The sequence below is a fragment of the Phaseolus vulgaris genome, chromosome 6 (assembly GCF_051622355.1).
Source record: "Phaseolus vulgaris cultivar YP4 chromosome 6, ASM5162235v1, whole genome shotgun sequence".
NCBI classification, from domain to species: domain Eukaryota; kingdom Viridiplantae; phylum Streptophyta; class Magnoliopsida; order Fabales; family Fabaceae; genus Phaseolus; species Phaseolus vulgaris.
In genome coordinates this window covers 35058054-35078189 of record NC_143503.1, presented here as the reverse complement: position 1 = coordinate 35078189, position 20136 = coordinate 35058054, and the positions used below count along the sequence as shown (strand labels likewise).

Sequence of the window (20136 nt, the reverse complement as noted above, 5' to 3'; positions counted from 1 at the left end):
ATGACATGAAAGAGTTAAAAGCAACAGGTATGATGGTGTGAATGAAGATGATTTTGGTGACCACAAAATACAAATAGGCTTCAATTCAACGCTATTTTATTATCATAAAGATGCCAATTTTCAAATCACGTTTTGAGAGCATATAATAGCCCGGAATCAAAATTGAACGATTTCCAACCCGTGAATCGAATCTGTAACATTTTCTCTAATCTTTTCATCAAATAACTCTTCATCCATTCATCTATGGTGATTACCAACAAAGTTGTTACTTGAATTACTTGAGCTGATCCAAAGTACAAAACAAAAATAACTGTTGTAAAATCAGTTTTAAACTTCAATAAAGTACAAGTATATTCGTTTTGAAATTGATTTTCTTGATTTTCTTTTTGCTGACAAGTCGTTTTCTGGCAATCCTTTGCTATGGTCATTCAGGTAAACTATCAGAGATCATAACTTGCTTGGAACAACTTCCTTCGAAAGCACTCCACTCTTTCCAACATTGAAAACGTCCTTTCTTTCAGCAATAAACTTTGCAAAACGAGAACCCTTCTCTTTACTTTTATTGTCTGTAGCAGACTGAGGTGGATCATGCATAGGATGGGGATTAGGATATGATGGCCGCATCAATGCCCATATAGATGAAAGGCATTCATTGGGTTCGTCTAGAATCTGTAGAAGTGATAAATCCTCCATGGCTGCAGTGGGAAAAGCCACATCATCAGATTTCAACATACCATGGGTACGAGGTAGAAAATAATTAGTATTTTTGCCAACGGTTATGACCAGATTTCCTTGATTTCTGAATTGTAAATGTTGTCATTTAGTGTTGTGTTCCTTTTGGTACTTGTTAGACAAGGAGACCATGAGTTACATTCATTGTGGGACCAAATAATTGGTTAAAAAACACACCTTTTGAGAATTTGAAGATGGGTGCCAAAGCAGCAGATGGAATGCTAAAATTAAGATGAGGTATTACTGTTCCTCCACTATGCCTTGCATTGCTGTGTCAAAAACATTATATAATTAAAGATGGAAGGTTAATAATCTACAACCATTCATGAACAATCAATAAAGAAAATTAATATTACAAAAGCTTATATTACAGAGAAACTACTGAACCAGAAAGAAGAGCAGGCTGAGTTCCTATGAGTAAAAATAGCATCAAGAAAAGACTGTCTCGTACTGTAGAGACGGGAAGTCTCTAAGCTAAAGTATTTCATCGAAAAGAATCATTATTGCCTTCAAAACATGGATTTAGAAAAAGGGTAAGGCAATTTTGATTTGCAGATTCTTGGTTTCTTGAGAGCAAAATATTGCGACACTCCAAAACAAATAATAGAACCACCTATTCGTATATTCTTATTTCAAAACAATGATCCCTGAGCTACAATACCAATTGAATCAATGTGATAAATGACTAGCAATTGAACTAACTTAAATCTAGTGGTTCGGCACACACCGAGCTACAGGAATAGGAGAAGGTGGTATGGTGATATTGAAAGTTGGTGGCAATACCTTGTAACCAGACCAATCATGTGACCATCTGAATTGATAACAGCACCACCACTAGCACCAGGATGAATAGCAGCTGTTGTTTCAAGCATTGCTGGGAAGTACTCACGGTTGTGCATATACTCAGTTTGAATGGACAGATAAGATTGAGGAGTCTTTGCCTCAACCACTTTTGCTACCACACCAGAGCAAACAGATGGGAAGAATCCTAATGAAAATAGAAGACTTCCGAGGTTAAACAAAAGAAATAGAAAGAAAACCCACTACAATTGAATTGGGTCTTTATAAAATTGGATACCACACGGCAGACTAATCACCTCAACAGCAAATTATCATAATAGAAACATATGGCATAGCCAAAAAAAATTTCAAGTATAACATCCAATGAATCATTTGCATTGATGCATATGACCCTTGATGGTTTTTAACAAGCTTGTTTTAAAAGGAAAAAATCATACAAACAACAATAGAATAAAAAATAAGCAAAAGCCTAAAGATTAAAATACCCAAGTATTGGGGTTGACAGTAATACTCTCAGAACTTACAGTTTAGGGCACTACTATTTCAGTTAACTATATGTTGTTAATCCTTGTATCCCTCAGTAATTTTTATATTTGAAATCTCAGCCCTAGGTCTTGGGTTGTACCTAAACTTTTAAACTATCATCTAAGCATTATTGATGGGTTTATTAATATTAGGAACTAGGAAAATCTCAATCCTTATGAATTCATTACCCAATATTCTTTAGACAAGTTTGTCAAGGACCAACAATCCAAAAAGCTTATGATTTTAAAAATCGTTTTATGTCTAACAAAGTTTAAGGTAAGCGTGACATGATGTAACGATTCTTCTCCATTACTTGATCAATTTTATGGTTTATAACAAGGTTCGTTTTTTGGTTGTTTGAAGCATTCTTTGGTTGATCTACTCAATGACATGTAAGAGGGAACCAGTATCAACCAGAGGCACAGACATAGCACTAGTTCATTTTTTGCACAACTTTGTTGATGTTCCCACTAAATATAAATGGAGCTGCTTAAGCACGAACATAAAATCACATAAACATGAAAAATAATAAAACTTTAAAGGAACTTTCAGCGTTGCAGACATGTGATCATAAGCAACATTAACTTTCATTTTATAGCAGAGCATCTAACCAATAAAGAAACCGATCAATTGGGTCAGCAAGGACATACCATGCTTTGGGCCAAATAGTCCATGGCCAATGACAAATGCCTTTGATCCTGTGGATGGCCTAGAAAAATTCATTGTTATGGGCAAAAGATTATCTAGTACAGATTCAAGCTGCAATAAGGCAACATCCCATGGTCCTTTACAAACATACACTACTTTTGCATCACACCAAATCCAAGGTTTGATATGATCAAGACGTACTCGTATGTTTCTATGGTTGTCATAAGTTGGATTCAACAACTTATATCCCCCCTGCTCATTAGCAGTGAAAGGATGAATAATTGGCATTTTTAATAGTGAAGTTTGACTAACTTGGTTGCTTTCAACTCTGTTACCAAGATAGGCAGTTCCCTCGGACATGGAAGAATGTTTTTCTGAATTGGTCCCATATCCTCCACCCTTTACATGTTCTTTCCCAAATCTCCATGGTTCCAACAGATGAGCATTTGTAAGTACGAGACCTTGACAGTTTAGTAAAACACCAGATGCCCATACTCCATCACCAATAGTAACAAGACAGACAGAAGTCATTGCCTTCTCAATTGGTAATGGTGAGGAACTACCCAAATATAAATGGTCACGTTTAATCCTAGAGCAAAAATCTAATTTATCAGTGTCAGAAAAAGACCCAGTGCCCGCAGCATTAAGGTCACCCCCCTGATCATATAAACCTTTCTCTGTATTCTCAGGCCTATTGCGCAGCACGCCACTAGAAGCACTCACAATGGCCTCCCATGGAATCACCAGCTGTTACCGAATACTATAGTTTTGCATGATGTGTTAAATTGGAGGGGGCTTAAATAATGTCAAAATAAGGAGAACGCAATCAAAGTACCTGGATTTCCGCCCCATATGTCTTCTGTCTCAATGGTCTGAGCAGGACACCAGTAAGACATGCATGCTCACTGAAAACTGGACTCCCTTCCATTCCTGGTAGATAGAGAGTATCAAAATTGAGCCAGAACCACTTCCATAAATGACCAATGGATTATGCAACAGAGAAATGGCTCACACCAGGAAGACACCGTATGTCAGCCATCAGCAATGATACATCAGATGAATGGGAAGGATAGCTGTTTGCAATGCATCCTACAGAGATGCTGATTCAAGCAATTAACCATACCATATCAAAGGATTGAATGACACAAAATTCCCAAACATTGGCATCGAATTCACTGCACTGTCTACAGTAATAGACACAATAACTACGTATACAAATCAACAGAGGCAATCCCAACAGCTCAAGAAAATAGTATGACATAAAATGACACTAACAAGCGATAAAAGTTTAACCATTTTTGAAGTAACTGCCAGACTTTTTTTCTTTTATCGAAACAATAATATATATACATACCTGTTAAAAAAGTGCATAGGTGACAAGACTCCAAAAGGAGACCCAACTGCCAGAAGAAAATCACCCCTTTTATTCATGGCAGATACTTTACTATCCAGCAATTCCTGATAAAATCACCAACAAGTTATTTTCAAGAGTCTAAATGGACCAACAAAGAAATCCAACAGAAAATCATTTCACATGTAACTAGTATGTTACAACAATAGTTTGTATAAGGAATTCAACTAGAGAAAAAAAACAAAAGATACCCTGAAAGATAAAGAAACACTCAGAATTGCCATTCTAGTAAGTGATTTGTGCACAAGACTTGCACTGCCAGATCCTCCCATGGCCAATCTCTCCTGTAATATCATTCAAATTCATCATTCTTCATCTGAAAATATTATTTTTGCTTCTGCATATCATGATCCTGGAGATGTTATTCCGAAGGCAATTTATACCATCAAGAAGAAGAATGATACTTTAATAAGTAGCAGGTTATAAGTTTACAAGGATCAATTTTAAGAAGAGGTGTAAATCCATTTACAAATGAGCAATTGGATATTTTGCAGTTGCACCAATAAATTTTATTATAGACATAGTTACAATTCCGGTCATCTGAGAACCAACTTTCCCATAAGCTTGAGTCATTAGCTAAAGATAAATACCCGTGAATAGCTTTATATATGCCCAAAAACCCCCTTTGCACTTCAATCATTAACAAAGCAAAGCCTCACTTTACCTTGTTCTGTCTATTCAACTCTTATTTAGAATGAAGCCAAAAGCATCACTCTAGTAGACTACTACGTCATAGAAGGTATGATACCGTGTTGAGAAAAACAGATAGATAGAAACGAGGAGCATATGCTGAAAATGTGTTTCAACTACACATATATGTACCATAAAACTATTTAATTTATAAATTTAATAAATACAACATACAATTTTTCTACTATTTACATAAAACAATGAACCAAGACATTTACATAAATAATACATATTTTTGACAAAGGTAAATCCAAAATACCAGTGCATCTAATACAGAGGTTATGCGTAATCTATGTTATTTTCAACCACAAACATAATATGAATATTAAACATATTTATCAATGCATACCTTTCTAACCTTTAACCAGAGTCTTTTTCTGTTATATGATATCAGCTACATGGATGTTCTATCATAATTTATGTATATAAATAAATCATTGACCTCTAAATTTTTCTTACTGTTTGGTTATAGTTTTTCTCTAGCAATTGAGCTTCCGTTCAACTGATTTACTCTCTCTACAAGGCTCCAGTCTCCACACATCCAAAAACCAGAGAAGACAAGTTTCTACCATCTTTTCTACAGTAAGTACTACCCCAACTTTCTCCATGATATATTTTTCGTTTATTCCTAATCCTGTCTTGGCTATTATGTTCACTCACCCAATGCCTCATTCTCATCTGTCAAATTGAATTAATTCTCTTGGTGACTTTCTCCACCCAACATTCAGTTCCACATAACGTAGCAGACTAGCAGGTATTTAAAGGAGATATGAAGGAGGAAAATAAAGAGGAAAAAATTGCAGGCATGCAAGAACTGTATAAGCTAGAGAGCTTGAGTAGTGATTGGATTCAAAAGTACATGCCACCTAGGTTCCTTTTTTCCCGTTTTATCTTTTGAAAAGCTAAAGTGTTTGCTAGGCTAGGCACTTTAAGTGACATTACAAAATCCAGAACATAAATGACAATTAAATTCAGCAAATACCCAAAGTCTTGGCATGGATTCAATAGAATTCAGTCAACTCTCGTTTTATTATTATATTTTTACATTCTTTGATCTCATGGCCTAGAATAAAAATTCAGATTACAGTGCCTTCAGGCATACAGACCAACAAGCACAAATTTCCAGGGTTTTAAATTGACTGTTTCCTCACATACATGCACTACAGTAATCCAATCCAGAGTTTAACTACATTTTTTAGTCAAATATAATACGAATGTGGCAAAAGTCACCTTATATATTCTTGATGGGTGCAGAAATGCACCTAAGGCATTTCAAATTTGGTATGATACTTCCCATTTTATTACTCAACAGCGACATTTCTTCACGTACAAATACAAATTTATAAAGTAGACTAATTCATCACAACAGGAAAAAGCATACTTTTTAAGAACAAACTAACCTGAGTTTGAAAAAAATCTCTAGAACGTTGAGAATCATTATTGTATGATGCCAAAGACCAACCAACCTCCCATTCAAACTCTGGTAAGCCCAAAGATGCTTCAATAAGTGATTGGAGACAATCAGATGAAGTAGGAATATCAACCTGCATGATGCAGAAATCTTATTAGCATTGAACTAGAAAATAGTGGTTAATAATAAAAGAAAAACCATCCTAGCTTATTGAGAATCAAATGTTACAAATTTAAATGAACGACGGTATAGAAGTCACATCACATGAATCCAAACATTATTTGTTTGTCCAAAAACACGTGACGCATCAGATCATTAATTGTTTAGAAAATAGCACAATAAGGAACTAAATGGTTCAAAATGCCTACCAATGACAAAAGCTGCGCTACAAGCCAACAAGGAGTTCCCTGATTAGAATTTACATTGGTTTTCTCAGTCATAACATCAATCCTAACACCAGAAATCAAGTCTGGCCTCCCCTGAAAAGCACAACTTACACAATTTAAAATACTCACGCACAAAACAAATTAGAAAATATAATAAACAAATAAATGATTTAAATTTATGTTGTAGTGGCAGTTTCATTTTTTTACAGATAATGCACGAAATTGCAGACTAGCACGGCCATATTAACAACCCAAATACTTCGAGGTTTCGGCCAAAAACATTCCCAACTTAATTAATTACAAAATCTACGAACACCAACCTTAGGAATATTTTCTCTCTGTTGAGGTGACAGAAAAGGCTCAACAACTGAGGCAACGGTCACAACCAACACCCTATCCTCGCAGTTATCACCGTAGAGACGCGTAGCTACTTGAGCATCATAAAGGGTATCAGGTACAAGCATCCCCGAAGCTGAAAGAGTTGTTTCACCAGAACTACGCATACCCAGAAGGAGAAAACCAAAACCCGCCATCATAAGTTCATAAAAAACGAAACTTCTGATAAAGAAAAGCAAAATAAGATCACGGGTGGGATTAGAAACCGGTATTGATGAAAAGCGTGTCTCCTCATCTTCAACCCTTTCGGGTCCTGAAAAGTTAATTGCAAGCTGAGTGAACGATGATAATAGATTACGCGGTGCGTTTGAGAAGAGAGAAAAAGAGAAACTCACAGGACCGCGAACCCTGACCATAACTGCGAAATTCCGAGCAAACTTAACCGTTTCGGATGGAACCATTTGGGAGAGTGATGAGTACCAAGACGAAAGCCTTCAATTTGAAGTTCAAGCTATATATCCTGCTTCGGCTTTATTGTTCCTATTATATAATTAGTCAATGCATTGTTTTGGATTTTAAGTGAATTTTTTTTTTTTATTTGTTATGAATGAAATGTTTTCAAACATTATTTTTCTTAAATTCCATCCACTGAATCAATCGAAAATTCATTTTTGTAAACAATAATTTGTCCTATTAAAATGTGTAAAAAATATTTTACTTTTAAATTTGCCCATAAGCTTTCAACTATTTTATTAACATGAGATTTTAACCCTTTTAAATTCTTATATATATATATATATTAGAATTTTAAAAATAAAAAGTTATTTTACTAAAACAAACATTTTATATTTTAGTAAGGCCATAATAATGCAGTACACACGTCACATGTTCACTCTAAATAAACTCATAAGCAACTTTGTACCCAAGAAATGAACTACCGCTGAATTTCTACCGAATCTATGACGTGGGTGCTATTAAGGCTCATCGATTTTTTTCTTGACGAGTAATGCTCCATCAAGTGCCACACTGTTCCAATTTATTACTCCATTGTCATTTCATTTTCAATGCATTAATTTATCTAACAATATCCCTCAATGCCAATAAAACTCAAAACCTCATTCAGACTCAATCACTCCTGCACCTCTTCTCTTTATTTCTACACTCATAATTAATCAAGCCTATGCCCTTATTTCACCTTAAGATCAGCTAACCAAGATGGAGAAAAATATCAGAAGTTGCTGCTATAGTGAAGGTTCAACCTCCACTCTCAACAAGCAAGACGATACTAGCAAGGTAAACTCTCTAGCACTGCAGGATCTCATGTTACAGGCTAAGCTTAGTGGTGATTTATGTGATATGAGGGAAAAGATATCATGTGTTAATGACTGCACTTTGAGGTCCAGAAGGAAAGCTTTGAATGAATACCCTAGGTTGTCACTTGATGGTGGTAGGGATGGCATGAAGAGGCCAAGTTTAGGGAACATAGAAGGAAGAAGATCAGGTTGTTGTGATGGAAGAGTACAAGAGAATAATGAGTTGGAGTCACCCTCCAAGTTTAGGTTTGGTGAGGGTATGTCTTTAGCAGGGGAGAGTGTGGTGTGGTGTAAACCAGGTGTTGTAGGAAGGTTAATGGGCTTAGAGGCTATGCCATTGCCAGTGAGTAGCATAAGATCTGACACCAGAGAAAAGATCATTGCTGTTTTTAGGATACAAAACCGAAGAAGAAAATTAGAGTGGCTTGAATTTTGAGACATCCCTAGTTAGAAAATTATTCAATAAAAATAATTAGTTAATAAAAATAATTAGTTGTTGTATTGATTAAATTAAATATTATTTTAGAAACTAAATAAATTATTGATTTTTAAATTAATTTATATTGTTGATAGTTTTTATATTGGTATTTAATTAGCTATCAAGGTTTTAACTACCAATAATTTAAATTTTAAATTTGATAACAAAAACCTTTATAACTAATTAGATATCAATTTATAAACTATTTATCAATAATAAAAACTAATTTAAAAATCAATAATTTTTTTAATCTAAAATAATATCTAACTTAATAAATATTTGTCTCATCATCACTAACAAATGATAATGGGGTTATAGTTGAATTAGGGAACCGATTATGTGGAAAAGTTTAATGGAAGTGAAGGATATTTGTTATTCTATTTTATTTAGTGGTGATAAAAGTTTGATACCATGTTAATGGTATTCTGCCGATAAAAAAAAATGTTAATGGTACTCTACTTTTCAATTTATTATTTGCTTCTTTTGTAGTAGATTCACAATCAAATCTTGATTTAAATTAATGTAATTGTTATGTTGCTTTGCTCTCTCATTCGTAACTGTTTCCTAAGTCTGTGACGTCTATTAACATGAAAACAAACAATTATTGGAGGTATTGGCATTAAAGAATAGTTTAAGACAAATGAAATTTCTTATATTACATGATTTCAAATAAAATAATAACATATTAAATATTTTTATCTAATAAACGACCTCCAAATTATGTAAACCTAATAAAAAAAAAGCAGGTTAACATCATAAGACTTTTTTAATATAGTTAATGATTAAATCTGATTGAATTTTTGGTGTTAAATAATCAATTTTTGGGATTCAATTTTTAGAGTTCTTTTTTAGAGATGCACATTATATAATTCTGCCAGACTTGAATAGAATATATTCCATACGGACTAGAGGCTCAGACATTTATCTTAAAATGACGTATCTGTGTCGGACATACGTATCAGTGTCGACATTCGTAGAACACTTATCGGTTAAGTATTCAATTCAAAAAATATTTGTTGGATTTTTGAAAATTTTAGCATAGTTTTAACACAATTTTAAAAGGTATAAATACAATAATTTTCTAAAAACTCAAATTTTTTATATAAATTTTTATTATGATTATAAAAATAAGGAACAAATTCTTTTAAACCAGTCATGAAAAATATCTTACCTGCTCTCAAAAGAATCTGAAACATATTTTTACACATAAATATTTATTTTTAATTTATATAATTCAAAATTATATAATATATAGATTCGTGTTCCCGTGTCCTACATTTTAGAGATGATATGTATCTCTGTGTCCGTATCCGTGTCGTGTCAGTGTCTGTATCCGTATCTATGCTACATAGGTGTAAAGTCTAAATATTTTAATATTATTTTAAAATTTTAAAATTATATAAATATAATGTATAAATAATAATTAAAATGTGTATTACATTAACATGTTGCATCGTTGTATTTGCAGATTTAAAAAATAAAATACCAATACCTAATTTACGTTTGTATCTCTTGCTCAATAATGAGATGCAAAGACAGATTTGGAAGAAAGTTATATTTCACGTCTTCTTACTAATGAGAATAAAGAAGAAGAAAATGAAAGTAACAATAATGAACTTATATATTTTCCAACATAAAACTAATATAATATGTTAGGTATATAAGGTAACAAAATTAGTTATATTTATATTCATAATTAATTATGTTATCTTATAACACAATTGATTATGTTTACAATCAATTATTTATATTATATAATAAATAATAAAAATAAAATATTAAAATAATAAAATTAAGACTGATTCGGTAGTCTTCTTTCAGTCTATAATAGATGTTAATAACAAAAATGATAAAATTTTAACATAATAATATTATTAATATTATTTTATAATTTTACTATTATTAATATTTATATTTCTGTTATTTATAAAATTATTATGATATTATTAACCCAAACAGTAAATAGTTTCACTGAATTGCAAGTTTGTATCAACAGTTTATTGACATTAAGCGATGTCCCTTTTATCTAGCACATTTATGTATATTTTTTAAAATGACAAACACTTATACGTTACTAGACATAAAGAAAATGTAGAAATAAAGAAAATGTAGAAATAAAGAAAATGTAGAAGACGAAGATATATATTTATATTATATAATTAAATTATGTAAATTAATAATAAAGATTTTATAAGAAAATGTAGAAGACGAAGGTATACATTATAAATTATGCAAATTAATAATAATGTATATAAGTATGTTTATGTAGAATTATTTTTATAGAAAGATATTTTTTATGATTTATTTTTATAATTATAATAAAATTTTATATAATAAATTTAAATTTTTAAAAAAATTAATGTATTAAAATTATGTTAAAATTATTAAAAAAATTAATATTTTTAACTTGAAAATTTCACATATACCTATTTAAGAAATATCTTACAAATATCGGTGTTCAATAAAACGGACGCATATCTGACATATCAATACATATTCTCTAAACAAATATTCATGGATACACCATTTAAAATGCGTGTTTTATGTATTTTTTAAATAATTATTTAAAAAACAATATCAAAGAATTAAAAAAAGTGACCGAAATAGTAAATATTTTCTTAAAAACGACATTTGGAATTATTTGGCAATGAATTTTAACTCCCACCAACCTTTTTCTATTTCCTGTTTGTCTCTAAAGTCTAGGATAAGACTTCATGGTAGGCCCCTTTGGTTTGGATAAGCACAAGTAAGACAATGGCGAAAAAAAAATACAGACAATAACCTAATTTCAGCTTTCATTTCTTTTTAATTTAAAAATTAAATTAAAAAAATATCTAAGGATAAGCTTTGATAAAGGTTTGTCCAAAATACAAATCAATCGTAAAAGCTGAAAAGGACAGAATATCAAATTTATTGTTTTCTTTTTCCTAAAGTTAAATATCAAGACAGAAAAGTCAAGGTTTTGGGATATTAAACTTTCGATATTCAAACTACCGATAAGATATCTCTATCATTGTTACATCCTTTATTTATTTTTAAAATTACTGTTAGTGAACCCCAAAAAATCAATTATTACCAAATAAACACTCATCAATGCGTTATTACTATAACCCACTAAATTCATCTATATGTTTATCCAAAACAAATATCACCCGATTATCCTAATCAATAGGTCTAATAAACACTCACACTCATTAGGATAGGATATGACGAATTGATCTAATAAACACTCAGTAGGATAGGATATGACGATGTACAATAAATACTTACTAAGACGAAACAGACTTTAAATCTAACTCAACTTCATAAAACCGACTTTAAATCTAACTCAACTTCATAAAACCGGCTCAAAAAATTAAAATTTGCATTCACTTATATACAATGAAATATTCTGATATCTAGATAGATTCTATCACTACAAACTTTCAAAGTCATAAAACATAATATTTTAACACAATTTTATTTATTTTAATATTAATATTTAACAAAAAGGGGTAGAAAGATTAACCAATGCCAAAGTTTAAGGCATATCTGGCTAATTAACAAAACTTAAAAGAACAAACAAAACATAACATGCTAGTTATTTAGCATTTTACATTCACTTGCTCACGAAAAACATACACACTGGTAACACTTTAGTCAGTAACAGACCAATAAATTCTCGACACATAATGATAGTAGATGCCAACGTGGCATGCGATCCACGAAAAACGACAATATTTACATGCAACCCACGCGCCTCCTACACCCCTCAGCGGTGACTGCTCCTGGTCTCTCCACTGTACAGCCTGCAATCAAATACAACCACTTTCATCTCAGCCGTCGATTTAAGTCATACAAGATCAGCCGTTGATTTCTCACTAGATCTAACTGTCTACATCACCCCAGTCGTGGGTTCTAAATAAAATGCATCGCACAAACAAAAACAAATGCATAACAGTGTTATATGTGACAAGTAAGTGCTAGATCTAATGCACTTAATAGAAAGAAAAAAACATTGAATTTTTTTGACAAAAACATGACTAATCTTCTGTCATAATATTATGAATCAACTTGTTATCATCTCTCTATATATTTGTATGCATGCAACGTTGATATGATGAAGAAAACCTAGAACGGGTAATAAGTTGAAGAGAAGACTAGGAAAATATAAGTAATAATTGATGATTGTTGTTCTTGAGGTTTGAGGTGTGTACACGTACCAGTCGTAGACAGTGGGAGTGTTGGGAAGAGGTTTGTCAAACATCTGAGCACCGAGGGTCTTGGTGGCAGAGTTGCTTCCAGGATGGAACACGCTCCTCCAAACGTTGTCAGCTTTGCGTCCCGATCCCGGTGTGGTCGGTGTGGTGGGAGTCAAAGGGGTGCTCGGTGTGTTCGGCATCGACAAGCTCTTCTGCAACCTGCTACTTTCTCCTTCATCTACATATCCATCAATTTCAGAAACGTTAAAACTAGAACATCTCAACATGTATCTATATATATTATGATTATTATTCATCTGTTGTTGTGTATGTATAAAAGGGTGCACCAGTCTTGAGGGTGGTGAGTTTTCTGAGCTTGCCAAGGCCACGCTCGGGTTGAGGGCCAGCCACAACATCATCCCAGAGTTTCTCTAGCAGAACCATGTTTGAAGGAAGGAAGGAATTGTGATGAAAAGTGAGTAATTGGGGATGTTAAAAGTGGTTGTGGACACTGTATATATAGAGAATGATGATGTCTAAATATAAAATATCTTTGTCCAAAATGGGATGGAGTGATGTGGTGCATCCAAGTGTAGGTTGTTTTGGTTAGGATGTGATGATGGGGAGTGGATATAGTAAAACAAATGAGTTTCCTCACAATTGTGGATAAGGATGAAGATTTGGTAAATTTGTGGGAGAATGGGTTTCCTCACAAAGATGAAAGATGAAAGATGAAAAATGTATATTTAGATGTGTGGTTTGTCCTATTCTCAGTGATGTGGGGTATGTGGTGATGGGATAAGGACTTTAATTGATGGTGGGCCCCATTCTTTGATGATTCCTATTATGTATGTTTCTTTTAATCATGCAGTGGTCATGTGATGTTGGGCATGCCTATGTATGGATACTACAAAGGGGAATCATCTAGATCTGGGATAAAATAATTATTTTATGTTATACATCTAAAAAAATAACTAAAAAAAATAATTGGAAAATTTCCATTTTTTTTTAATGTTTGACCATATTTCTAAAATTAAATGTTATTGATGGCTCTAAATCACAATAATTTTTTAACAGTAAAGTACTCGCAGATAAAGTTCTTTATTCTTGGTTCTGGTAATAAATACAAGTAAGATTATATCTTGACTTCATTTTGGCAAAATATAAGACTTAAAAAATTAGTTTAATAATATAATATATGTTAATATTTTAAGTTAAAAATAGAACATTTTATTCAAATGTTAATATAATTGGTTGTTAAATATTTTTTATGGATGGGTATATCCTAAGTACAATCAAACAAGAAAAATTATCTAATTATTAAGTCGTGACTAATTACAATTACAATATAAAGTTATGCTACGATATTTTAAGCTTCGTTTGGGATGTTTACAATTTTTTTTTATTTTTGGTTTAAACTTGAGTTTGGACTTTTCAGCACAAAAATAACAAGTTCACAACTGACCCAAATCCTAGCAATAAACTGTGTGATCTAGAAATATATTTCTATATTATTATCTGAAAATGTATTTTGTATTATACAATTTAAAATATAATTTTAAATTATGCTTTTGAATAAAAAAAATAGATTCTAAATGATGTAATTTATTTCTGAATTCAATTGGAGGTATATTCTATATTTTACAATTTAAGGCACATTTATGAATATCACAATCCAAAATAAAACATATTTTATATTTTTCCAACAAGACACAGAGATGCAGAAAAAAAAGAACATGAGGGGAGGAAGAAATAGCCCAAGCCTTGTGATTTGATTTTAATTTAAAAAAAGAAAAAGGTGAAAGTTGAAGAATGTAGGGCCTAACCTACTGTAGCTTGTGACAAACATTGGGCTGCTTCTTCCTGCACCTCCATACCTTCTTGTGCCACCCCCATATAGTTTTTATATTCCAAAAATACCCTTTATTAATATTCCAGATTACATAATCCGAAAGTCTTTTTCTAGATCCAGAATTAGCTTCTGGATTATGTAATCCAGAAGCCTTTTGTGATTAGCTTCCGGATTACATAATCTGGAAGTCTTTTCTATACATAAAATTAGCTTCGGATTATGTAATCCGGAAGCCTTTTTTTTCAGAGAAGTGATTAGCTTCTGGAATACATAATCCAGAAGTTTTTTCTAAATATGAGATTGACTTCCGGATTATGTAATCCAGAAATATATTCAGATTACATAATCCATAGGCTTATTTCAAATGCAAAAAAGAGTTACGGATTTTATAAATCTCAAGAACACTTTCGGATTCAAAAACAACTTCCGGATTATGTATGGAGGTGGCACAAAAGAGGAGAAAATGGTATTTTTACATTTAGTATGAGGGTAGCAGAAGAAGGTATGGAGGTGTAGGAAGAAAGAGTCCAAACATTGAGCTCCTCACAACTTGACTTAACCTTACTCGATGAGATATTGGGTTTCAACTTAACAAGAATCACATTCGGCCATTTTTAGCTTGATTTGGGCCGAGTAAAAAAATTGTGCACGTAGAGTTCCCATATAAATTGCTTGTAATTAATGAATTCGATATTGGTTAATGAAATATAGAGACTTCATATCTAGAAAAGCATAATTAGGCTATTTACTACAGGTTTGAATTCAAGACTCAAAACATTTAATGTTCAATAGTTGAATAGCATAATTAGTCACCTCGGCATCAACCATCATTCGTGCAATGCAAAAAAAATAGGCTATAACCTTAATCTTTCGGCCACATAAAGGACCTATTTCGATACTGGAAGTACTCTAGAGTTTTTCCATTAGAAATGTAATTTAGAACAAAAACTCTAGTATCTTAATTTTGTATCCAAAGAAGCCCAAAATCATAAAGTAAGGGTTAAACCAGCTTTCGTATTTCAAGCCCACAAATTATAAAATACAAATAACTAGAAATTCATATTTTTATAATGTGAAAACATGAAGGTAGTAATCTAAATTTACCTTTTTCCTTAGTTGTTCATATTATCATACTTCGATACTAGTAACGTTATATTCCTCATTAGACCTCTTTATCATTCAACCTCTAAAAACATCACAGTACACTTCTATCCGATTATTAAAAAGGCATGCACAATTTCAAAACTTGTGTTCATTCCTAATCCAAGGAAGGGTCGGGCAGTTTTAATAGTGCCTCTTCGAGAAAGCAAGTATACACTTGTTACCAATTGAAAATTATCAAAGCAATTCAATGACAACTTGGGCTAGTGCCCAATGTCAATCGTCGCACGTAGGATATTTAACATGTTAACCAGATTAGAAAACGACAGAGAAACATATTAACTGATTTCAGAGTAAAGTAGTAAGAAATAATTTCTCCATCATATCCTCGTAGGAAGCCACTTGAGTAAGCTAGGCTGTGTAACCAGTAAGCTGATTAAGATTTGACAAGGCATTCAGAAAGATTATACATATGTACATACACACTATATCTTCCAAATATCCACCAATACACGCAATTCAAGACTCCTCAATCAATATGCGGGCCAACCGGAAGATGCTATAAACCTCGAACTAAAGATGACAAACTTCATACACAAACTGAGGCAATTGGCTACGTATGCATCGAAGAAACTTGATGAAAGATAATGTACAGATCATGCCCCTTGTGTAACTTTATCTTTGTTCACCCATTATGATTTATCATTCTTTCTTGATCCAACATGTTAACTTCTCAGGAATTACCCTTAAAATTTCAATATGCGTATTGGTGTATCCCCTCCGCCGCCACATAGCGGACAACAACAAAATAATGAAAAAAACAATAACAACCTCAACCCGGCAAAACACATTCCAACTGAATTAAAAAGTGGTCCCTAAGTCTTGCGTGTTTCTGCATACATACACAAGTTTTCAACCAGCATTGCCGTCTTGGTTATAAATCAATGGACGGGAACAAGGTCACCTCCAATGTTGCGTATGACAGCATTGCATATTCATTGGACTCGCTCTCTTTTAGTGGCCTTGTTTCTTCTATTCAAAATCATCAACCAAAGGCCCCTTCTTCTCCTAACCGGGTTGAACACTACCTGGTAAGCAAGCATGACCGCGAATTTGAATTTACAAGCACTAAAACTTGAATTCTGCTGTCAGTCCAATCAAGATCACTCCAGCAGACAAACTTATTTCCAATGGTCAACTTCGACCACAAGCACTCCCTATCCAAACAAATCAGATTCTGATCACAAATCCACCCAGCTCCTCGAGCTCGTTACAAGCAACCCATAGCAGTAGTAAGATGTCATGCGGTAAAACAGGCAGCAATATGAAATGTCATGAACATAACAAAGCAAGAAAGCATATAAACAAGAAAAGGCCGGAGACCAGGAAATGGTTTGGCCAGAAAATGAAGTCTCTTCTATCACCATGCCGACAATGCTGGACTGTTAAGCAAGGTGCTGTTAAGGCTCAAAATATACCAAGATAAAATCTCAAAATTTACTGACACAAGGTTTATTCTCTGTGATTCGTTCATGCAAGACCCAAAAATGTAATCAGAAATCTATCTTTTTATAGCTAAATGGTGTCCAAGGAGAATACCGGTGACATGCTTCATTTCAAAGTCAGTCAGTAACACCAAATGATCAACGTTATAAACCTGTACACCAGGAATAATATCTATCATTTTTTGTTTTTATTTGGTTGATTAAAACTATAAAAGATTCTACTTCTATGCACTTGTTCCGCCATTTATTATAAGTTTTGCCATTTTTTACTTTGTCAGCTCAAGATATTAATATGCTCAAATACACATTTAAGGTGCTGCTACCTGCAGGTTTAAGTATCTACATGTTGAGCATTACTAAGAAAAGCTCCAGCACTTTGGCATCTCGAGCCTCTAAAGAAAGAAAATCTCTTCCTACTTAAGATGCGGGGATGTGCCTACTATCTTAACTACTGATAATAGTGATATTTAAATTATCATGCATAAGCAACGGCTACTAAAGCCTGGTGCAAGGATGCTCATTTTTTGAAAGGTGAATTGTAGAAGTTGACCAATAAAACTCAGAAATCAGAATGATAGCTGATGACACTGGAGCATAAAAATGGTTAAGCAACTGCAGTATTCACATTGCATGGCTAGGTATAGAATAAATGCTTAAGATTTCTATGCTTCTAAAATTTTCAGATGCATAAATAAGGTGTGCATGCATTTTGATACAAAATTCATGATTATGTGTAAGTTCATCCAAATTTCATTCTTAGAGTGCAATTGATTGTTTATGTAAAATGTAAAAACTGAATACAGGAAATATAAAGACTCACGAAGTAAATGTAGCATAAGATAACAATGCTAATTGTTGAATGTAACAGGCTTAGCCCATATTTTCGGTTATTCAGTTATTATTATTTCCATTTATAAATAAACAACCCTAGAGCATAGGGTTAGGGTTCAACTTTTTCTGGTGAACCCACTGTTCATCGATGTTTTCCCGTGCCATCGTTGCTGCTCCTCCGCCTCTGCTGCTCTGTCGTCGCCATTGATTGGGTTGGCGACTAGATCTGCCCTTGTCATCTATGGCTTCTTTTGCCGTCACTATACATGATTCGTCTATTTATACTAATTAAGTCACTGTTTATCTTTTCATTGAAAAATTGGATGGAACTAATTATGACACTTGGGTCCCGGGCCTCGGATACTAAATTATGGCTTAAGAGTCAAGGTTATGTTGATCATCTTACCTAGTGTGTTCCCAATGTTGTTGAAAATGTGTGGTTTCCCGTTGGTTGAAAATTAATGCTCAATTATGCAAGGTTATCAAATCTATCATTCACTCATCTTTAAAACAAATTTTTCATGCTTATGAGACGTGTTCAAAAGTTTGGGAATAGGCGAAAATTATTATACACCAATGATACTCGACGTCTTTATGGTGTGTGTCAAAATCTCCTCACCGTTGTTGCTTCCAAACGTCTTGGAAGGTACAATGGTTGAATATCTGGATAAACTTCATGCTCTTCATGATTTTAATGAGTTATTGCCTCCTACCTCCTGCCTCCACCACTCCTTCTCAAGAACTAGAACAAAGGTCCAAGTTCTTCATGTTATTTGGCTTACATGACCTTCATGATGATTATTCTTATGTCCGTGATTAGATTTTGGGATCTCTAGTTTTTCCCAATTTTACTTCCATTTGTTCTATGGGTGTCAGGTAAACACACTACTGATATACCTCCTCTTGCGGATGACTCTTCTAGTTTAGTCTCTCAGCATAATGATTGCACTTGCCCTCACAAGTCAGGCAAAGGGCGTCACAAGTGTGACCATTGTGGCAAGCTTGACCATAAAACCGACAGGTGTTATGCCTTACATGGCCGTCCTTCTAGATTAGGTACAATTTTCCAAATGGCTCTTGTGCAACCTTCTACCGTGGACCTTACTTCATCTTCATCCGATACCTTAGGCCAGCCTACAATTTTGAATGAATTTCTTAAATGGTATGAGGATCGTCAGAACTTTGGTTCCACTGTTTCTGTTGCACATTCAAGTACATCTTTTGATGGCCTCACCCGCTCCATTTCTCTTGGTCCTTGGGTTCTAGACTCAGGTACTACAAATCACATTATTGGTAATAAATATTTTTTCTTTTCTATGTCTACCTCCAGTTGTTTACCATTTGTTACCACAACTAATGGCTCTAGGGTCTTATCCCATGGTGTTGGAACTATTCATTCCCTTCCTTCTTTATCTATTGATAATGTTCTTTATGTTTCTAGGTATCCCTTCAACTTATTATCCATTAGTCGTCTAACTTATTCCCTTGATTGTGTTATTTATTTTACAAAAAGATTTTGATTGTCTTATTTGTAGCCATAACCTCTTTATCAACTGGATGTCAAAAATGTTTTTCTTAATGGGGTTTTGAAGAAAAAAAATTATATGGAGCAACCTATTGGTTTTGTCGCATTGAGGCAGATCATTCATTTTTTTTACCGTCACTCAAGTGTTGGGTGTATCTATCCAGTAGTATATGTTGATGACATTGTTCTTACAGGTAATCATCACCATGACATCTCTGAAATAAAACAACATATTTGTCACCACTTTCAGAAGATCTTGACAAACTTAAATATTTTGTGGGGATTGAAGTAGCACAATCCAACAATGTTATTGTTATCTCTCAAAGGAAGTATGCTTTGGATATTTTGGAGGAAACTGGATTAATGAGTTCAAATCCTGTTGACACACATGTGGATCCTACCGTCAGACT

At 33.2% G+C, this 20136-nt stretch overlaps 2 protein-coding genes and 1 pseudogene across 6 annotated transcripts; 1 reads left to right on the top strand and 2 right to left on the bottom strand.

Annotated features, from left to right (window-relative positions):
* Positions 1–211: 211 nt before the first annotated feature.
* DEG15 (protease-like protein) lies at positions 212–7493 on the bottom strand. Of its 4 annotated transcripts, none has more exons than XR_016521313.1 (13): positions 7336–7493; positions 7207–7253; positions 6925–7099; positions 6587–6697; positions 6208–6351; positions 4309–4401; positions 4061–4164; positions 3721–3806; positions 3542–3636; positions 2709–2767; positions 1516–1720; positions 910–1001; positions 212–695 (listed from the first exon to the last, which is right to left on the bottom strand). XR_016521313.1 is itself a non-coding variant. In XM_068640787.2 (13 exons), exons 1-13 carry the CDS (start codon positions 7399–7401, stop codon positions 448–450), a joined length of 2211 nt encoding a protein of 736 aa, XP_068496888.1. In that variant the 5' UTR covers positions 7402–7492; the 3' UTR covers positions 212–447. The 4 variants fall into 4 exon arrangements, 3 of the variants coding, with proteins under 3 accessions (XP_068496888.1, XP_090159144.1, XP_090159143.1); XM_068640787.2 differs by having other exon boundaries at positions 2709–3453; positions 7336–7492; XM_090303018.1 differs by having other exon boundaries at positions 2709–3453; positions 3721–3795; positions 7336–7426.
* A 4672-nt stretch (positions 7494–12165) lies between these two features.
* Positions 12166–13631, bottom strand: LOC137832574 (dormancy-associated protein 1). 2 transcript variants are annotated; one of them, XM_068640800.1, is made up of 3 exons: positions 13260–13631; positions 12934–13150; positions 12166–12519 (listed from the first exon to the last, which is right to left on the bottom strand). In XM_068640800.1, the coding sequence occupies exons 1-3, from the start codon at positions 13354–13356 to the stop codon at positions 12483–12485; spliced, it is 351 nt and encodes a 116-aa protein (XP_068496901.1). In that variant the 5' UTR covers positions 13357–13631; the 3' UTR covers positions 12166–12482. The 2 variants fall into 2 exon arrangements, with proteins under 2 accessions (XP_068496901.1, XP_090159147.1); XM_090303021.1 differs by having other exon boundaries at positions 12934–13182; positions 13258–13422.
* Positions 13632–16744: 3113 nt separating this feature from the next.
* LOC137832573 (uncharacterized) lies at positions 16745–17369 on the top strand (annotated as a pseudogene).
* Positions 17370–20136: the final 2767 nt, after the last annotated feature.